Here is a 21,529-nt window from a genome sequence, read left to right as displayed (position 1 = left end):
CAATATCAACACATTTACTCATCTATCATTCAGCTAAAATATGTTTATATATTTACTCATATCTAAATACACTTATGTACTATAGAAATATATATAGATTGATGATATATATCAATATTATATACATCTATAATATAATCTATAATACATCTAAAATAGATTCAGAATTGCTTTGCCCATACCTCTACAAAAACAAGCCTACTAAAAAGGCTTCAGGATTTGTTTGCTGTTCTCCCCCTACCCTGACAAAGATTGAGAAATGTTTATAGTCTGATTCTATGTTTGTAAAGTACTTGGATTAGTTGGCTCTTTTTTCCTCTTCAGTGAGGTTATGTTATTCATTTAAATACTTTTATAATCATTTATTTGGTTTGCTTTTAGTTTTAGAAACCCCTTCCCAACTTTAATTTTTTGATCATGTGAAACATGTTTTCAAGAGTCAACACTATATAAAATGGTATAGTGAGAAAAGCATCACTCCATTCTGTATTCCTTTTGCCTTATTCCCCACGCACCCCCCTTTCAGGGAACTATTGTTTTCTCTTTAGCCTTTCGGAGCTTCTTTTTGGACACATAAGTGGATACACGCACGTTTTCTTATTTCTCCCCGTCACTCGAAAGGTAGCATACTACAGATGCTCTTCTGCAGTTTGATTTATTCATGTAAGAATATCTCTTGGGGATTACTCCCTATCAGTTCATAGAGGTCTTTCTTTTCTCCATTTACAGCAACGAATTACCCCATTATGAGTATTTATCATAGTTTATTTAACTCATCACCGATGCCCAGATAGCTCGTTTCTAATATTTTGCAACTGCAAATAATGCTGCAGTGAATAACCTTGTGCAATTTTTGTGTGTGTGTATTATTGGAGTTGTGCCTTCAGAATTATTGCCCAGAAGTGTGATTGGCAGGTCAAAGTGTAAATGCGGATGAAGTTTGTTGGACAATGCCAAATTCCTCTCCATGGGGGCTGTACCATTTTGCATTTTCAGTGAGAAAGCAGTGTGTGAGTGCCTGTTTTCCCCCATGTCCTTGCCAACACGATGTAATCATAAGCTTTTGAATTTTTGCCAAACTGATGGGTGAGAAATGGTATCTTAATGTTGTTTTGAGTTTCTCTTACTACGAGTGAAACTGAACATTTTCTCGCATGTTTATGGTCCATTTTTATGATGCCTTTGTCGCAAATTGTGGACATCTTTTGCCCATTTATTCATCGGATTTAAAGATTTTTAAAGTTGTGTATTTGGAAGACATAGCTTTTAATACAATTTACACTAACGGAAGGCAGAATCCCAAAGTACCTGCTGTGGGTAAGCTATGGTTTCTGCCCTCCACGAATTCACAGTGTGTAAAATGAACACTGTCACAGTGGGTATGAGCAGAAACTCTGGACCCAGATTGCCTAGACTTCTTCAAAGGCCAGTCCTGACACTTAGGCACATTTTAAGCCTCTTGGAACTTTAGTTTTTTCTAACTGTAAGATGAGAATATTCAGAGCATATACCTCTCAGGATTAAGGATGAAATGACTTAACACATGAGAAGTACTTTGAAGGGTGGCTGGAACAGTAAACATTTCATAAATGTTAGCTATTTAGCAGTCAAGAAAATGCTCTGAAACCCACTCATCTGAGCCCATAAGAATTTTGTTTTAAATAGTTATAAAAAATGAGGACCTGGAGGTTTTGAAACATTAGGTGAATCAGTGGTAGAACCTGAGTTTTTTAAAAGTAATCTCTACACCCAGCATAGGGCTTGAAGTCAAGATATTGAAATCAAGAGTCATATGTTCCACCACGGAGCCAGTCAGGCACCCCTGAATAAGACAGATCTTTGAGCCCCTGGAGCTCACTTTCTTATACTGGAGGGGTCTGTGGGCTGTAGGAAGGAAAACAAAAAACAAAAAAAAACCTAAGTAAACTAATTTTGTCTGTCTTGTTGATTACTCGTCATTCAGCACACACAACAGTGTTAGAACTCATTTGTTAAATGAAAAAAAATGAGGAATAAATGACTGAGTAGTGAAAAACGCAGCTCGATACGTAGTTAGGGCCCAAATCATGAAAGGCCTTGCCAACTATTCTGAAGAGTTTGGACTTTATCCTGAGCAGAGAAATCACATCACCGAACTTGCATGGAAGAAAACTTAAGCCAGTGGCTGCGTGGAGGACCCACAGCAGAAGGGCCCCCAGCAACAAGCCACCTCGGTGTAGTGGGAAAGAAATGATGAGTGCGGAATCAAGAGGGAGTCTGAGGGGATGGAGAGGAGAACTGGACAGAGATTTAGAAGTCAAGACTGACTTTACACACGCTTGGTGTAGAAGGAGGGTGGGGGAGGGACAAGTCTGCAGTAACACTGAGGTTTCACTGTGATGAGAAACTGAAGAGGGATAGCTGACTGGGGAAAACAAAGAATGGATTTTCCAACACACACAGATATGAGGCGACCGTGGGACAATGCTCAGTCTCTTGACTGTACTTGCATTTAGCTTCTCGACACTCCTTGAACTTGGGAGCTGTGTGGGCCTGTTCGGGGCACTGTAGTAGCAGTCTATGACATTAATATAGTGTCTGACCCTGGAAAGGATACCAGTTAGGTCGATTGACTAGGAGGAGTGCAGCCTTAACTCCCTGGGGGTTCCTGATGGGGGTGCACCCAGTAGTAAGTTCACTGCTGACTCTAACGGAAAGTTTATTCTTTGACTGCAAAAATACTCCCTTTTGCATCTTTTTTCATGCCCAAGATGATACCTTGCAGAAAGCAGATTGTTGGCAATACTAGATAGATGCCGCATAGGGAGATTATGAAAGGAAATCCATCATCAGGCCAGGCTTATGGCTTGAGTTTAGGCTGCCCCAGGGGCACTGAACCAGGATGCAGGGAGTTAGGAAGTCCAGGAGGAGCTTCAAGTCCCTTTCCATAAAGACAGAGAACAGATGAATAAACAGACAGCCCAATGAAAACTCCTCTAAAATGGCACCCTGAAGCTTTCATGACACCAGTGCTTTCCAAGAGATTGTGCAGGAGGTAAGGCCGTGATATTTAGACTTTTGAGAAGACGTGGACAAGACATCAATTCAGATACCTGGACGCCTGTCTTTACCAAGGAAAAGGAGTTTTTAATGCATTGGTGATGTAGTAGAAATCCAAAAGAAAAGAGACTGTGTTTCACAGAAGCTTCCACGGACTGGTGTTTATTTTAAAAAGTGACCTGCACTTTCTGCAGGATATCACTGGATCCTCACAAGGAGGTTTCACCATAGTTAGGAAAGGACCTACTACAATTCATTTTCTGATGACAGTGCTTTCTGGCTTGTCCCTGCAAGGTACTAGGGGCAGGAAAAGGTATGCAGTCAAGAAGATAGGGGGGAGGGTCTCATAAGCAGATGGGAGCTATTGCAAATAAACCATAGGATGGTCTCTGGAGGGGAAGCAACATTAGGGACTTGGGCGAGGAAAGGTCAAGAGGAAAAGCAGGGCAGAGCAATAGCTTAGGAGGAAGGCAGGTAGGGTGGTATCCCCCACAGAAGGTGGCGGATAAAAAAGAGAAAGAAAGGCGTGCGAAAGCAACCGCACGTGCAGGGCACGAGTTAAGGATTATGAAGAAGAGCTGTAAAAAGAATTGGGTTACTGAACTGGGAAGGAGGGACTTGGTTCTCTGGAGATCCCTTCTGCGTTCACACAGACCAGCCCAGCGTTAAGGGGGTGTGGTACTGAGCTCGCAGCGGTGCGGATGCCAGGTGACCGCGGTGGGGGCGCCGCCCAATCCCATCCAGTAGCGGGAGGCCAGGAAAGCCTAGGGACAGGCTGACAGTCGGGCAGGGAGGCTGGCAGGGCGGAGGCGGAGCGAAGGCGCCGATGGGCGGGACGGGGGAGGGCGTGGGGAGGACAAGGAGTCGCTGGCTACTGGCGGCGCTAGGACCCGCCAGCGTCCCGCCGGCTCCCGGGAGGTTGATAAAGCGGCGGCGGCGTTTGACGTCAGTGGGGAGTTAATTTTAAATCGGTACAAGATGGCGGAGGGGGACGAGGCAGCGCGGAGGCAGCAGCCGCACCAGGGGCTGCGGCGCCGGCGGCGGACCAGCGACCCAAACACCGGGGTTAACCACGTCTCGTCCACGACCTTCCTAGGTACGCGCCGGCGGGACGGAGGCCGCAGGGTCCCGGTGGGGAGAGGGCGCGGGCCGCTCGGACCCGCGGGCACCGGCCGCAGGCGGCGGGGTCGTCGTCCGCGGCTGGCTCAGCTCTCTTCCCGCCGTCGCGTCTGGCGGCCGCGGGGCCTAACCCCCGCCGCGCCCCGAGCTCCCGCGGCGCGCGGCCTGAAAGGGCGGCCCTCGGGCCGCGGCTCCCGCAGCTGTCGGGTGAACGGGCGGCGCGCGCGTCTGCGCCCGGGCGGCCCGGCCCCCTGCCCGCCCGCCGCGTGGCTGCCGCCGCGTCCGCCCCGACCTGAGGGGGCGGCCTTGAGCCGGGGCCGCAGACCGGGGGCGCGGGGAAGTCGGCGGCGCAGCGGCTGGGTGCTGGAGAGCCCCGGACGCGGCAGGGCGATCTGTCTGCCGGCGGGCACTCGCTGCCTTCTGTCTCAGAAAGGGAGGACGGAGTGGCTAGGGCTTTATGGGCTCCACGGAGGAGGAGGACGCGGAGCGCGCGGGGGGAGCAGACACCTCGCTGCCAGGTCGGAAAGCTCTCCAGACACCCTTCCAGGAGGGAACCGCAGTCCGCAGGCCAGGGCTGTGTCCCGGGGCTCGCGTTCCGGGGCTCCTCGGCCCCCGAACCCACTCCCGCCGGTTGCGCGTGGCTAGGATGCAAGTCCAGATTTAGTTGTTAAACTAGGCTGGTGAGCCGTTTACTAGTCACCCAGACGGTAGTGAGGCCCGATCAGACTGAAAGGTCTGTGGTGTGAAGTCACCTGATCCTTCGCTCCCCGGTTTTGCCGAATGTGAGCTCCTACTGTACGTGTACCAGGAGCGCCCCTGCCCCCTCCAAGACGCATTTGCTTTGGCGGCGGAGTGTTGTGTGTCCCTCTCCTAACACCCCTATTTTTAGGAGTTCAGCATTTGATCTTTTGCTGTGGTGTGAACCGAACGCATGAAATCCTGATTGAGAGTTTTGATAGTACTTAAAGGCATGAAGTTTTTCAAATGCTTATAAACAGTAAAAGCATACTTCCCTAACGGGAAGTATGGCCGGGGCATAGAGAAGATTTTATAAACACACTAAGCGTGAACTTGTGTTCTTCAGATTCCTCTTTCCACAATCTGATTAAGGTTTAGTGAGATGAGATGTAAAACATTTTGATAAGATGTTATCCGTGAAGACACTTCAAAAGTTTATGTGAACTATGTATTTCATCATTCATAGTAACCTTTGGACGTGGTGACCATATGTCAGGCGATGATAAACTTTAGAGTTTTGATACGGGATAAAGAACAGGAAATAAAGTTTATTTTATTATTGCCTGCCAAAGAAAGCACTTGACAGAACTGTTTACATAGAAAAACCAAAATACAACCAGAGAAGAGGGGTTTTGCTTTAGATCTCTTCTAGTTGGAATTCTCAAATAATTAGTTTTGGAATGCTGATGGATTGATTAATTTAGATCTTTTGGACCCTAGGGGTCTGTAGTGTGTGTGTGTGTGTGTGTGTGTGTGTAAGCTCTTGTGCTTTATATATATATATATTTTTTTTTTTTAAGGTGACCGTTTTAGATGTTTCAGAGTGTTTTATGTACTTGCCTTATTAGGAGAAGCAAAACTTTATGACTTAGTCATGGTGATGAACATTGTTTTTATTTTGTGGTACATTGGAAAGAGATGTGATTCTTAAGAGTTGATAAATAGGGGGGCGCCTGGGTGGCGCAGTCGGTTAAGCGTCCGACTTCAGCCAGGTCACGATCTCGCGGTCCGTGAGTTCGAGCCCCTCGTCAGGCTCTGGGCTGATGGCTCGGAGCCTGGAGCCTGTTTCCGACTCTGTGTCTCCCTCTCTCTCTGCCCCTCTCCCGTTCATGCTCTGTCTCTCTCTGTCCCAAAAATAAATAAAAAACGTTGGAAAAAAAAAAAAAGTTGATAAATAGGGCTCACTATTTATTAAATGTTCTGTCTGCTACTCAGAGGTGTTTGTGTGCTTTTTCCCCCTACTCTGGAGGTAGCCCTTCAATTGGTAATGATACCTATCAAATGACTGCCTAAAACCTGCTAATTTGCTCTGAAGTCTCTCAATACTACATTAAAATCCAAATAAAACTTCTTAAGATTTGTGTTTAGAGTCCTTGCAGACAGGCTGTGAATGAGTAGGGACTCATCTATTTTTGACTTTGTAGAAGCAACTCTTTGTCTCCCTCTGCTTTCTGAATAAGTAAAGTTGAAGAACTGAGTTGGGGTGAGTCAGGTGCCACTCCAGTAGTTCAATCTTACGAAGGTGCTTTGTGTCTCTTAAGAGAAATGTCTCTCTTTAGGAATGTGTCTCTCTTTAGGAATGTACGATCTTTATAAAGTACTTATGTACTCTTGTATTTTAATGGCTTTGTGGGATGATAGGAATCTGTGGATGTGATTAAATCTCCTTAGTAAGGTGTTTCAGAATTCCTGGAAATTCTTTATTTGGTGAAGAAAGATCTCCCTTACAGTTAAGAGGTATTTATTATAGGGAAAATAAACTGTGAGTTAAAATGAGATTCTGGCCTTAAGTCAAGTGTGTCCATTTGGGATTCGATTTTAGTTTGCCACTATGTTTTAACTTTAGGATAAAATTTTTGAATATTCACAAGTGAAAGTAACTTTCTTGAAATTGTTAGACCTTTTCCAAAATTGTGCTTTTTCCACTTGTCTAGTATTAAACAGTTGTTAAAAGTACCTGGAAAACTGTCACCTCGTTCCATGCTGGAGTTCAAGACATATTGTGAGAGGGACGCCTGGGTGGCTCAGTGGGTTAAGCGTCCCACTTCAGTTCAGGTCATGATCTCATAGTTCGTGGGTTCGAGCACCGCGTTGGGCTCTGTGCTGACAGCTCAGAGCCTGGAGCCTGCTTCGGATTCTGTGTCTCCTCCTTCTCCCTCTGCCCCTCTCCCGCTCGCACGGTGTCTCTCAAAAATGAATAAACATTAAAAGAATTTTTTTTTTTTAAATTGCGATACTTTTTAGCAAGATGCATTAAAAAATTGTTTATGCTCGTTTCAAATACTTGTTTGACATGATTGTGAGCAAAGCCTTTTGGCAGGCTCTCAAAGTTAAGAGACAGAAATGTAAGGAATGGGAGTGGAAGTCAAACTTTTTTGTAATGGTGATTTATTGCTTTACAGAAGTTTTCTCTGGGGTGGCTACAGGGAAACCCCCTTTTTTCTTTAAAAAAATGTAATGGTATTCTGTGTAACCATTTTAGGGTTCTAAAATCCAGGTATGTTAACTTTCTTGGGCATTATTTAACTTAAGGAAGATAGATGTGAGTATTGAGTTGCTGAACTTGATCCCCCAATGAATTCATTACCCATGTTAAGTTTCTTCCTATCCTTTACTGTTCCCTATCACCTCTAGTACAGAAGAATGGTTGAGGGCTTTCTCTATAGCTTTAAAAGTGAGTAGTTGAAAAAACTCCACCAATCTGAAAATATGATGGCAATAGGATAATCCTTGATATTTTATAAAGTGCTTTAAACATCTGGCTTTGATTTTTTTTTTTTTTTTTTCTTTCTTAAAATCTGCCTTTGAGAGATCCCATTGGAGGGAGTGATTTTGACTTGTCTACAGTCACAGAAACTACTCAGAGGCACTCTTACCCCTGTAGACTTGGAGGAGAGTATGGGTCTTTCTTCCTTGAAAATTATCACAGGCATAATTAGAAATGCCAGGGTAAAACTGTTGAATGATGTCTGAAATCATACTAATGATTTTTTTTTTTTTAGTTTTATAGGCATTTAATAGCTTACCAATTGATACAATAGGATTTTTTTAATATGCACAAAACATGAATAAATTTTGTTTTACGCAGTCTGAGAGCAACAACTCTTACTGTAAAACACAAGAGCAATATTTTATACATTCCTTTACTGATTTTTTTTTTTAATTGTGTTAATATCTTCAGTTAACGTTTACAATCTGGGAACTGTTTTCTCCACTCACCACCACCTCTGCAACATTCATATGAAATCAGTGCTTGTTTTCATGTCAGTGTCAGATCAACTTCTAACTCGAAGATTTTGTGTTTGTTTCTGTCATCTTCATAGTGAGCCTTAGGGATGCCTGAAGGATAGGCAGGACAAAAAGCAGTTGTGACTTGTAAATCCAGCTTGCCCTTCCCCCACCCTACTGAAAACAAACAAACAAACAAACAAACCCCAAAACCTTTTTCACCAATTTTGTACATGTCTTTTCTCTACCAGGAGATTCTTTTTTGCATCATCTAGATTAATTAACACATTGGACTTATATACAGCTGGACAGAAAGTAACCATTTTAAGTGCCTTTTCCTTCAACAATTTTAACTTCAGTTGCTTAAGGATTGGGACAGTTAGTGAGTAATGATAGAGCAAGTCACTAAGTGGAGTAGGAGATTTTAAAGTAGAAAGGGAAAAGGTAGAAAGAAGAATTCATAGAAAGAAGTAGAATTCACGAAGTAGAACAACTTTGCTTATTAAGTACCTTGAGAAGTACAAAATATTCAGAAGTGCAAAGCCAAGATAACTATTTTACAAATGAGTTTTCAAGTCATTGGTAATCCTATCTCTCTGTTTAGGTGTACATATATTTGCTAAACTTAGGTAGATTTTTGTAAAATGTGTATTTAAGTAGCCACCCTCACTATCTACTGTGGGATAAATGGCTGTAGGTAGGCGGTTTTATGGGCAGATGATATCTATTAGAAGGAAGTGTTAAGTCATGAAAGACTTATTTATACATTCTCTATTTTCCCAAGGAGATAGTGTACATTTTGACTAATTTGGGGTTTAGTTTTCTGACCAGTACAGGTAGGATCTAGGGGATGCCTGGGTAATGTACTATCTTAATAGAAATTATTCATACAAATTATATTTCTGTGACTGGCATCAAAATAACCAGTAACTCTAGTAACTTGTTGGTGAACTATGTAACTTATGAAAGAGCTTATCAAGGATCTATAGTACATTTCATCTTTTTATTGCATAATACTCTGTGGGGGTAATGTTTCTTTAATTACAGAGAAGCAAGATAGTGCATTGGGAAAGAATGAGGAATCAAAAGCTGAGTGACATCACTTAAACTCTCTGAGCCTTGAAGCCCCGCACATATAGCAGTGATAGGGCTGTTGTGGGAACAAATGAGATGACAGGTACAAGTGTTCTGTAAATTGTAAAGCTGTCTGTGTTTAAGAGACAGTAATGTACATGTAAGAATGTGCCAATTCGACTATGCTGTTACATAGATGTGTATATTTGCAATCAGTCTCTTCTAATTTTTTTTCACTGCAGTGTGGACAAAGGTTTATTTTGAGCAAGGGTAGTGGGTACATTTTTAACTTTATCTGTAAAATGCTGATAATGTGTTCATGATTAGGGATATTGCAAATATTAAATGTGATAAATGTGCTTAACCCACCGGCAAACATTCTGTTGATGGTAGTTATTACTATAATGTATAGTTATTTAAGATGAGACTCTGAACTAAAAGTTAAGTTTCACAATAGGTGACTTGAAAGACCTTTGTTAGTTTTTATAAGATAAAAATATACATGCATATTTCTCAGCCGTCTTCATTTTAATAAATTTGCACTTTAGAGAATCAGTTAATCATATGGCAAAACAGTCTTCTGAAATTGTTAATTTTTTTTAAGATTATTTATTTTTTAGAGGTAGAGACAGTGTGAGCAGGGGAGAGGCAGAGAGAGAGGGAGACACAGGACTCAAAGCAGGCTCCAGGAGCTAAGTTGTCATCACAGAGCCTGATGCGGGACTTGAACTCACAAACTGTTGAGATCATGACCTGAGCTGAAGTCGGGGGCTCAACCGACAGAGCCAGCCAGGTGCCCCTGAAATTGTTTATTTCAATTATAGGATTCAGTATGAAGTAATTTCTTAGTTAAGGTCATGGCAGTTTCCAAGTGGAGTGCATTGACTTTTCAGACAGTAAATGTGTAGAATCTAATGGGTCTGTTATGCCCAAGAGTGCCTCAAGAATAATTGACTTGATTATACAAATTGTGAATCCCATTAAAAGCTTTTTTTCCCCCTACATGTAATAATCATTTATAGTAGAGTCATGGATAGTGCTTAGGACATATTATTTTAACCAAAGACTTACTTTTGAATTCTATACACTTCTTACGATCATCAGAATGGATTTAGAATGGAGGCTTTAATTTAGAATGGAGGTTTTAATGCTAGCTCTATAATAACATTTTTTCCTTCCTGGTAGGTAATATCTGCCCTAGCAAACTTAAGCCAATTTACAGGTGTTTTGGGTTTTTTTTTTTTTTTTGATTGTTAAATAGTCTGTGAAGGCACTTTAGAAACTTTAAAGCCTTCTATAAAGAAACTTTTTAAAGGGGGTGAAATTGGAATGCTAAATGAGCTACTCTTTCATATTTGAATGAATGGGTTCATGAGATATTAAAAGTTGGATTAAATTCACTTTTATCAGAATGGGAGGAGTTGATTTTTTTGAAGTAAGTTGTAGAGAAACTTTGACACGAAATCACCCTTCTTCTGAGATTTTTTTTGAAGACCTTTGTTAATCACATCTTCAGAAATTGCTCTTTTCTTTTCATCAGCCCTTTAATTTTAAAATAGATGTGTCAATAAGAACTGTGGAAATTTTGTTTAGAGTTGAGAGACTTTTTATTGCAGGAGAATGGCAGTGGCCTTGGGTATTGTTTATCAAATTCTGAAGTGTAGGCTAGAAGTTCTCAGAAAGGTTGAACAATGTTGTTGATGCCAAATGTCTTACAATTAGATATTAAGATAGAAATGTACTGCATTTAAATTACAGCTGAACTTGTGATTGGTCAGAGCTTTTAATCTAATACAAGTCGTGGATAATTTATACCTTGTAAAAGTTTTAATTTTTGTAAAATTTCAAAAGCAGTAAATCTTTATAGACTTTGGAAAATACAAATAAAATAAAAAAGAAGAAAATAAAAATAATATCAACTAGTGGTAAGTGATATGGGAAACAAAGGCAAAAGAAAAAATTAAATTTCCTTGCTACTTCTAGCCCATTGACAAGTCTTTGAGACAGGCATAGTGACCTTCCTCTAGGAACTCAGCTGCCTCAATGATGACACTTTGCTAAGGGCAAAAGGCAATATTAGCTTAACATTATCCTGATCTCTAGGGTCCTAGAGGATTCTGTAAGTCTACTTTAACATATAAAAACTCCTTAGGAAACTTCTTTTATCTCTACCCCCCAAATACGTGTCAGCAATCATCCTCCAAGTATATGGCCCACTGATATACATCTCAAGGATCTGGTGACTAAGGTTTTATTAGACAGTAATAAATGAACTTTTCCTAACAGTAGCTAGCCCCCTTAAGGTCCTGGAAACCTTGTTTCCAAAATTCCTTAGAGACTTGCAGTGTCCCTAAACCCCCTCCCAACCTGAAGGTATGTAATCAGTCATCCATCACAACCCTAGTGCAGCTCTTTCTGCCCATGGAGCCGGTGCCATGCTTTAATAAAACCACCTTTTTTGCACCGAAGAGGTCTTAAGATTCTTTGTTGGCCGTTGGCCCTGAACCCCAACATTTCTACATCAGTAAGTACTGCTAACATTTTAGTGTACATCTTTTAGTATATATCCTTTTTGAATGCATAATTTAATTTTTCCTAAATTGGGATCTTACTGTAATTTTGTAATTTGCTTTTTCTTTAAAAAAATATTTTTTTAATGTTTTATTTACTTTTGAGAGAGAGAGAGAGAGAGAGAGAGGCAGAGTACGAGCGGGGGAGGGGCAGAGAGAGAGAGAGAGACACAGAATCTGAAGCCGCTCCAGGTTCTGAGCTGTCAGCACAGAGCCTGAAGCAGGGCTCGAACCCATGAGCTGTGAGATCATGACCTGAGCCGAAGTCGGACGCTTAACCGACTGAGCCACCCAGGTGCCCCTGTAATTCACTTTTTCATTCCATATTGTATTTCCTTGTGTGATTAAATAATCTTTACAACATGATTTTTAAAGTGGCATTAAAAATGGGGATTTTTTTTTGTGAACAATGCTGGCAAAACATCTTTGTAGATAAATTTTGACCTTTAGGATATGGTTTTAAAAGTAGGTGGGTCAAACTACCTATACGTTTTCAAGATTGAAGACACATCAGCAAATCATTTGGAAAGGTTGCTCCCATATATTCTGTGTTCATTTGGGTTAGGTTTGTACTTGTTTACAAATACTTCTGTTCACACGTGGATGTTGTTCTTTAAAAATGAATGCCAACACATAGGTAAAAATGAGGACCTTACTGTTGCATTTGCATTTCTTTGATTACAGTTGATCTTGAAATTTTAATATGGTAACTGAGTATGAACTCAGAACTTTTTATTAATTGCATTTTTATAATCTTGGACCATCTCAGTGTTACTATTTTGTAAAAGTCCTGTTGTGTATAAGAAATTCTTTTTCATATTTGCTTTTTAATTTTGTGGGGGAGGGGGTTGGCGAATAGTGTTTTTTTTTTTTTAAAAAAAGGTTAAAATGGCTCCATATGAGTGCTTTTCTTAAATAAATCGGCAACTTTTCAATTTACTGATGCTCGTCTCTTCTGAATCTTTAGGTATGCTAGAGGGTTTTCTTTTCTTTCTCTCTCTTCCTCTCTCTCTCTTTTTTTTTTTTTTTAACTGTTTTGAATTCTTCCTGAGATATTGTTTGTTCCTGACTCATTAATGACAGAGTATGTTCATCTGCTTTGGTGCCCATAGTGTGATAGAAGTTCCTAGCTTAGGAGCTGCGTTCATATTGTCCCACCACCAAGCTTCAACTTCCTTAACTAAAAAAACCTACTTTGGAAGTTTTTAGATTAAAAGATAATGTCTTAAAAGCACTTGGCATGTATTGACCATACAAAGAAAGTTATCACCCCTTCAGGATGAAGAGAGCCTGAAAGGGCTGGGACTTGTTTTCTTTTGGGAGAAAAGAGGGGGAGTAGGGCAGGCTGATAGAAGACCATTTTTAGACAAAGAACTAGCTTTTTTTCCCTTGATGCTATCAGTTGACATATTGAACACCTACCTTTTGAAAGGGCTTTTCAGTTGTGTGTAATGAGTACCGGTGTGGAAAAGTGTAGAACAGACCCTTGTTCCAAGCTTTCATGTAGTTGGGAGATCAGATAGACCTTATGCATATTTGTGAGTAAAGTTTATCATTAAGTTTATAATTTCAGAAGTAGGAACCCCTGTGTGTGAGGGTGGGCTTTGTCAGGCCTTGAGGAATGAGTGGGTCCTAGGAGGCCGAGTGTAGGATATCCTACTTGTTTGAAGATAGCCAGTATTTGGTAAGTTTTTTTTTTTTTTTACAAAATAGTTTAAGCACTTGTCTATTTCTAAGAATTTTTCTAAAAGGGATGTTTAAAAAGTATTTAAAAGCAATTAGATAGTGGTAGCTGAAAGATCAAATGGTGTCCGAGCATGTGTAATAAAAAAAGAATATGGGGCACCTGGGTGGCTCCGTTGGCTGTGTCTGGCTTTGGCTCAGGTCATGATCTCACAGTTCATGAGTTCAAGCCCTGCACTGGGCTCTGTGCTGACAGCTCAGAGCCTGGAGCCTGCTTCAGATTCTGTGTCTCCCTCTCTCTCTGCCCCTCCCCTGCTTGCACTCTGTCTCTCTCAAAAATAAATAAACATTAAAAAAGAGAGAATGTGGGCTGTTTTTATAGCCAAGTTGAGCAAAGAATTAACTAACTGTATAGTTCCTGGAAAAACTGTCTGAATAGCCCCAAATGTGACTTCTTAAAAACTATGGAGATATGTTTCCCTTACCCCTGTTTTTAAAAATTATTTATTTTTGTTTATTTTTTGAGAGTGCACAAGAGAACATGAACTGGGGAGAGGCAGAGAGAGTGAGAGAGAGAGAGAGAGAGAGAGAGAGAGGGAGAGAGAGAATCCCAAGCAGGCTCTGTGCTGACAGCAGAGATCCCAACGTGGGACTCGATCTCCTGAACTGTGAGATTCTGGTCCAAAATCAAGAGTCAGATGCTTAACCCACTGAGCCACCCAGGTGCCCCACCCTGCTATCCCTGTTTTTGAGCCATGTGTATTTTTCTACCACAAGAAACTCTGACATGTACTCTAAAAGTTGCCAAACTAGAGAAAGGATGAAAGGAGAATATATTGAGAACCTCTGACTTTCTTATTCCTTTTGTTTTTTCAAATTAGCCACATTTATCTACTTAGAAGGATGTTTGTCTGTTTTGGCACTATTCCTTTCTTTTTACAGCTGTTCTCGTAGTAGGAATTTTGCCTGTATTGAGCCGAGTTTGGGATTTGAGTGTTTACTTTTGTTTTTGTTTTTTGTTTGTTTTTTGGTTTGTTTTTTTTAACTGCTCCTATAATGAGCCATGTGAGGTAGAGAGTTGTGACAAAATGGAATGTAGCATCTTATTTCCAGAGTCTTGGCAGATACCTATTTGAGATTTGTCATAAAAACCTTATTCTAAATTTAAGCTTGGGTCCCTGTGTATGTATTTTAATGACTCCTTTGCTAACTGGTTATCCCAAATTTCAGTCGCTTTTCTATGGATTTAATATCTTTTAACTTACTACTGAGTTAATTTTGGGACCAGATTAAACTGTTTGCCTGAGTTAAGGAAACCTACTCTGGTCTCGATGGATTCCTGATCCCTGTTAGAAAACCTTAGAGTAACTGTTTCAAAATTACTTTTGGAAATGGAAATTTAGTGCACCATAGTTTTTTAAAGACTTATAAGAAAAGAATATGTTCCTTATAAAAATATGGAATAATTTAGTGTTATCAGTTGCCTAGTTCAGAGAAGGATGTTGAAGAACTGGCTGGCTCTTGCATTCATTGCTTTCTATTTTTACTGTCACCTTCTGACTTCGGGCTTCTCACCTTGTACTCTGGCTCTTCTAGTTGCTTAATATCTGATTTCCCTGTTTTTTTAGGTTCTCATTATACTTCTTACTCACTCATCACTTTTGGTTTATCTCTGCAACACAGCTTTGATCCTATCACTCCTCTCCTTCCAAATTTTCCATGGCTCTCAGGATAATGCCCAGTATTCTTACCCTAAACTTTTAAGGTTAGCCTTAATCTGCTTTTCAGGGCTCAGAGAGATGCAACCTTCTCCAGGATGTCTTCATTGATACACTAGTTTAAATAATCGAACATGGCTCTTTCTTTATACTGTTCTTCTGCACTTATTTTGTCGGAGCCTTGAGAGTGAGGACCATTATCAGCAAATTGTATTTCTCAAGTATCGAGTATAATGCCTTGCTCTCTAATTACTACTAGCTTGAAGTGGGTAGGGTGGGGGACCTTTCTCACTTATTCATGACACACTGTGTACCATAAGAAACAATGAATTACACATTTATTTACATGTAACTGTATATGCATGTCTTACTGAAAATTGGCAAATAGTTTTATTGCATCTCATTAAAAAAAATTTTTTTTTAAAGTTTATTTATTTTGAGAGAGAGAGAGAGGAGAGTGCTGAAGGGGCAGAGACAGAGGGAAAGAGGGAGAGAGAATCACAAGCAGGCTCTGCACCATCAGTGTGGAACCCGATGCAGTGCTTGAACTCATGAACCAGGAGATCATGACCTGGGTCAAAATGGAGTCGGATGCTTAACCAACTCAGCCACCCAGGTCACCCTGCATCTCATCTTTTAAAAATCTGCAATTTAAAACTTGCCCTTCTAGAAAGCTTATGAAGAAAAAAAAATTGTTTCCCAAATGTTGGGGGATGGTATAAATGATTTGCTGACTGTATAAATGATTAAATTTTGACAAGGAAACTTTTGGGAAAAGGGAAAAATAGCTATATGCCAAGATTTGTTAATAAAGATGAGAAGTAAACTCTTCTTCCGTTTTTTTTTGTTAAACAAACTATATTTTTGGTAACTTTTTTTTCAGCTTTCTAGAAATCTTGAGCACGTAAGTATTCAGCTCTGTGTTTATTCAACAAACATGCTCATTTGGCATAGTTGCAAGATGATGAATTTGACGAAGACCTGAGTGTGTATCCAGATTTGATTACTTAGGAAATACGTGTCCTTGCAAATTGCTTAATGTGAGCCTCAGTGTCCTCCTTTATACAAACAAGGAAACTCCTAGCTTACCCAACAAAGTGATTTTGAGGATTAAAGAGATATTATGTACTTATGAATCCAGAGTAGACACTCTTAAGTATTCTCCTCTGTTCTCCAGTAAAAGGTACACCTAAAATACTTATTTTGTACATTAAATTATTTGATAGAGTGGGGAAGTTATTAATAATGTTTTTACTTCTTTTCTCAGATATCTACTTCTTTCAGTTCTTTGCTCTAATAAATGTTTCCTCATTAAGGAGGCATTGCCTGGCCACTCTTGTACGAAGTAGCAACCCCTGTTTCCATTTCCCTTAACTTGCTTTATTTTTCTTGGTAGTACTTGACACCAGCTGATGTCATGTATTTGTTTTCTATTTCTTCATCTTTAGGATGTAATAAACTAAGGGCAGGATTTTTTTTTTTTTTTTTTAATTTTGTTCACTAGTGAATCTTACAATTCTTAGAACCATATTGTAGGTGTTCAGTGAATATTTGTTGAAGGAGTAACGACTTAATGCACTCCCATTTCTAATCCTTTAACTCCCTGCATTAGAATTACCTTGGTGGTTGTTAGTGGGGGTGCTAGTAACAAATGTAGATTTCTGGACCCTGCTGCTGATCAGCTTAATCAACTCTGGAGGTGAGATCCAAGAGTGTATTCCAAGGAAGCCACCCAGGTGGTTCTTAAGCTTCAGTGTACATGGGACTCATTGTTTTATGGTGTAGCTTTGGCTAATTAAATATTGGCAGTATAACTCAGACCCAGCTATAATTAAATTATGGACGGACTGACTGTGCTGTAGCAGTGTTTTCCCCTGTTGATCTGTCAAGGGAGACTTGTTTTTCTGTAGTTTTGATTATTTTGGTTACTCTTATTATTTTTGTCCAGAACTCCAGTTTAATCTGGAACTTTAAGGATCTAGAAATTTCTTTCAAATATTAGATATATATAAGTCCACCTCTCCCAAACAAAATCAAACCCTTTAAGTCCACACATAATCTGTACTTGTCATTTTTTACTCATGAGAACAGATGAACTGATATCAAGGATTTGTTTTAAGTGATAAACATTATTTAAAAATATGGGCTGTTTTTCAGTGTCCTTTCTATGACTATACATCACTGGAAACAATGATTTTTATAAACATTATCCTGTAACATTGAAAGGCAGTTTGGTATAGAGGAAACGGCATGGGCTCAATTAAAGACCTAAATAGAAGTCTCAGTGCATATTACTTTTTACCTGTAGAATCTTGAATTTCTTTTTAAAAAACTTCTTTGTCCAGGGGCCACCTCGGTGGCTCAGTTGTCCAACTCTTGATCTCAGCTCAGGTCTTGATCTCAGGGTCGTGAGTTCATTTGACATTTTGGGTTTGAAGTTTATCTGTGTATACACACTTACATCATATTCATTAATTTCAGTTTTTTCTATTTCATCGTTTATTTATCTATGAATATTTAGATTGCTTCAAAAACATTTTTTTTTTTTTTTTTTTTTTTTTTTTTGCAATTTCAAACAGTACTTCAGTGAACGAGAAACCTTGTTTTTCTCTTCCTGTGCACATGTGTAAGTATTCCTCTAGCATATAAATAACTTCCCAGCGTGGAGCCTACTCAAAAAAAAAAAAAAAAGCCCCCAAGCCCCAACTTCTTTGTCCACATTTCATCTCTCTGAAATGGGGATAATTGCTAAGTCTCAGGGTTGTTGAGAGGATTCCTGTCACAGTGCCTGGCCTAAAGTCATAGAGTCATTCGATAAGTATAAGTTCCTTTTTCTGTGGAAGTAAATTCTGAAGTAACTCAAAATACTTCATTGAAAACAGTTATAACCTATTTCAAACTTATAAAAATGATAGACGGGTGCCTGGGTGGCTCAGTTGGTTGTGTGTCCAACTCTTGATTTCTGCTTAGGTCATGATCCCAGCATCATGGGATCTGTGCTAAGCCTGGAGCCTGCTTGAGATTCTCCCTCTGCCCCTTTCCCCCCACTTCCTGTCTTTCTCTCTTTCAAATAAATAAAGTTTTTAAAAATTATAGAAAAAATATTAAAGATGTCCAAGTGCTCATTGCATAGATCTAATGCATTGTATATGCCCTAATTGTTTTGAATCGTTTTTAAAAATGTTTTTAAATTTATTTTTGAGAGAGAGAGAGACAGACAGAGTGTGAGCGGGGGAGAGGCAGAGAGAGAGGGAGACACAGAATCTAGAGCAGGCTCCAGGCTCTGAGCTGTCAGCGCAGAGCCTGATGCGGGGCTCGAACCCACGAGCTGTGAGGTCATGACCTGAGCATAAGTCAGACACCTAACTGACCCACCCAGGTGCCCCCATTTTTAGTTTTATTTATTTTTATTTAAACAAAAATCTTTTTTAAGTTTATTTATTTTGAGAGAGAGAAAGAGCATGAATGGAGTAGGGGCAGAAAGAGAATTACCAAGCAGGCTCCGTGCTGTCAGCACAGAGCTCTATGTGGGGCCCTGAGATCATGACCTGAGCTGAGATCTAGAGTTTGATGCTTGGGGCACCTGGGTGGCTTGGTCTGTTAAGCAGCCTTCCTTCGTTTCTTCCTTCCCTCCACAGACACACACTTATCTTGAAGTCGGTATACATGTTTCCTGTTTTTTTAATAGTCCTATAACATATATGTATTTTTAAAATAAACAATATACAATACTGTGCTGTATTTAAAAATTTTTAGTAAGTGGCTTAAAGTATGTACTTGTGGTTTGATTTGTTTTTTTATTTGACATTGGTTTTGAAGTTTATCCATGTATACACACTTAAATCTTATTAACTTCAGTTTTCTATTTCATGGTTTATTTATCTATGAATATTTAGATTGTTTCAAAAATTTTTTTTTTTGCAATTTCAAACAGTACTTCAGTGAACAATAAACCTTGTTTTTCTCTTCCTGTGCATATGTGTAAGAATTCCTCTAGCATATAAATAACTTCGGTAAACATTTTTTTCAGTATTTCGTACTCTAATTCTTTAACAATTGAGACCACAGAACAAAAGTGTATATCGCCCACCTCCCCCCCCCCCCCAAAAAAAAGTACATAAGAACAGATGTGAGACCGTTGGGGGTGTCTTGGGTGAGATTTTCCACAAGACTTAATTTTGGAAGAAAATTGAGAAAAACCTTAGGACTTTAGGTTGCAGAACCTAAACAGAATTTTTCTGAATTTCTACGTTGTTGCTTAGAGTCCCCTGAGCCATTATTTATTCTAGCATGTCTTAACTAGCTAACAAGATTGACTTAATAAACTGCAGCCTCATTTAAAATATCTAATTTAAATTAACTTCAGTTGAAAAGTGTTTTTCTGATCTCAAAATACACTTATATTTAAGTGCTTAATATTTGGTTATAAGCTTTGGGAAAAAAACCTCACATTTATATGTTTGTAGTCTGTTTTACATTTTTCTTAATCTAGATGAGTTCATAAAAACATTTTTATGCCTCAGTATTCTTTAAATGGGAACGACAAAAATTCTGTGACATCAGTACTGGTTACTGTGGAAACAGTAGTTTTCAAGTGAAAAATAATATGTGAATCTTCTAAGAAAACAACTTTTGTTTCTCTCCTGATTTGACAGTAATTAAGGAAGGAGATGAATTACATTAGATACACTTTAAAAGCATTTTTAGCAAAATGATTAGCAAAACAGGCAGAGCTGGTGTGGGAAAGTATCTGATACCTGAAATTGTTAATAGATCTTCTGGAATCTTTGAAGTTTTTATTTTTGCAATTTGCATTCTGGTTCCCATTTTACATGACAGAAGTTTAATAACTTTGTGAGTTCTTAATAACGCTATTTTACAGGAGCAAATAGTTAAAACGTTTTCTTGTAGGACCTGACTGGTTAATAGCTGCTTCTCTTTTTCAAAAAAACTATATTAGGGGCGCCTGGGTGGCTCAGTTGGCTAAGTGTCCGACTTCGGCTCAGGTCATGATCTTCCGGTTTGTGGGTTCAAACCCCGCATCGGGCTCTGTGCTGACAGCTCAGAGCGTGGAGCCTGTTCTGGATTCTGTCTCCCTTTCTTTCTGCCCCTTCCCTGCTCACGCTCCATCTCTGTATCTCTCAAAAATAAATAAACATTTAAAAAAAAAAAACTATATTAATGAAGTCCAAGTTTGTGTCAGTAATCTTATTCTGGGCTGCCTCTGTCTGGGGGAGAGGGAGGGAAGCCCAGCACTGTTTTAAAAAGCTCACCCAAGCTTTAAGAGACTCTTAAAAACTGAGAACAAACTGAGGGCTGATGGGGGGTGGAAGGGAGGGGGGGTGGGTGATGGGTATTGAGGAGGGCACCTTTTGGGATGAGCACTGGGTGTTGTATGGAAACCAATTTGACAATAAATTTCTAAAGAATAAAATAAATAAATAAATAAATAGCTCACCCAGGTGACTGATGATGGCTCCAGACCAATAATTTTCAACCCCAGCTATATATCATGTCAGCATATTAAAACATTTTCTGCACTTGTATTTTTTTTTTCAACGTTTTTTATTTATTTTTGGGACAGAGAGAGACAGAGCGTGAACGGGGAGGGTCAGAGAGAGAGGGAGACACAGAATCGGAAACAGGCTCCAGGCTCCGAGCCATCAGCCCAGAGCCTGACGCGGGGCTCGAACTCACGGACCGCGAGATCGTGACCTGGCTGAAGTCAGACGCTTAACCAACTGCGCCACCCAGGCGCCCCTGCACTTGTATTTTTAAAGTAGGGATATCTACGTTCACTGCCTTATTTCCCTGTTTCTCGAACCCTCAGTGGCTAGGCTGGAGGTTAGTTACATCAGAATAATAGCAGTCTCCCAGGAAGAATACAGGATTACAGTTTGGCTTGAAAATTTATCTCCTTCTGTGAAAACTTTAACATAGGTAGAAACTACAAAATAAAATTAGTTTACATATTAACACCTGTAAAATACGGTGATCCTTGGTATTTCATTAGGTTCTGAGACCAGCAGTATTGGTATCACTTTGGAGTTAGAAATATGCGGTTTCAGGCTCCACTCCAGATTTACTGAATCAGAATTTGCATTTTAACAAGATCCTGAAGTGATTCATATGCATGTTAAAGTTTGAGAAGCCCTGCTGGAGAGGAAAAACACTAATAAGACCTGGCCCAGTTCTCCCTGCAAACAGAAGTCTAGTCCTGTGTTTTCCTTACCTGTAAAATGAGTGAATTTGGCTGCCTAATCTCTAAAACCCCTGTGAGTGATATATTAGATGAAATGTTAAGTAGTGAGGCTAATTTTTAGCCATAGGTACTAGAACTTGAATGTCCTCATGTATCTT

The 21,529-nt window shown here is 39.8% G+C and overlaps 1 protein-coding gene across 4 annotated transcripts in view; it reads left to right on the top strand.

Annotated features, from left to right (window-relative positions):
* Positions 1 to 3,980: 3,980 nt before the first annotated feature.
* The window catches only part of ATL2 (atlastin GTPase 2), a 58,513-nt gene continuing 40,964 nt past the window's right edge, over positions 3,981 to 21,529 (top strand). For 3 of the 4 annotated variants that reach the window (XM_058683078.1, XM_058683079.1, XM_058683077.1), the window contains exon 1: positions 3,981 to 4,135. In XM_058683078.1, the coding sequence (XP_058539061.1) occupies positions 4,018 to 4,135 (118 nt within the window). In that variant the 5' untranslated portion in view covers positions 3,981 to 4,017. The remainder of the gene's footprint in view (positions 4,136 to 21,529) is intronic. The other variant, XM_058683080.1, reaches the window with a different exon arrangement.

The sequence above is a fragment of the Neofelis nebulosa genome, chromosome 9 (assembly GCF_028018385.1).
Source record: "Neofelis nebulosa isolate mNeoNeb1 chromosome 9, mNeoNeb1.pri, whole genome shotgun sequence".
NCBI lineage: Eukaryota > Metazoa > Chordata > Mammalia > Carnivora > Felidae > Neofelis > Neofelis nebulosa.
This window is presented reverse-complemented; position numbering and strand designations above follow the sequence as displayed.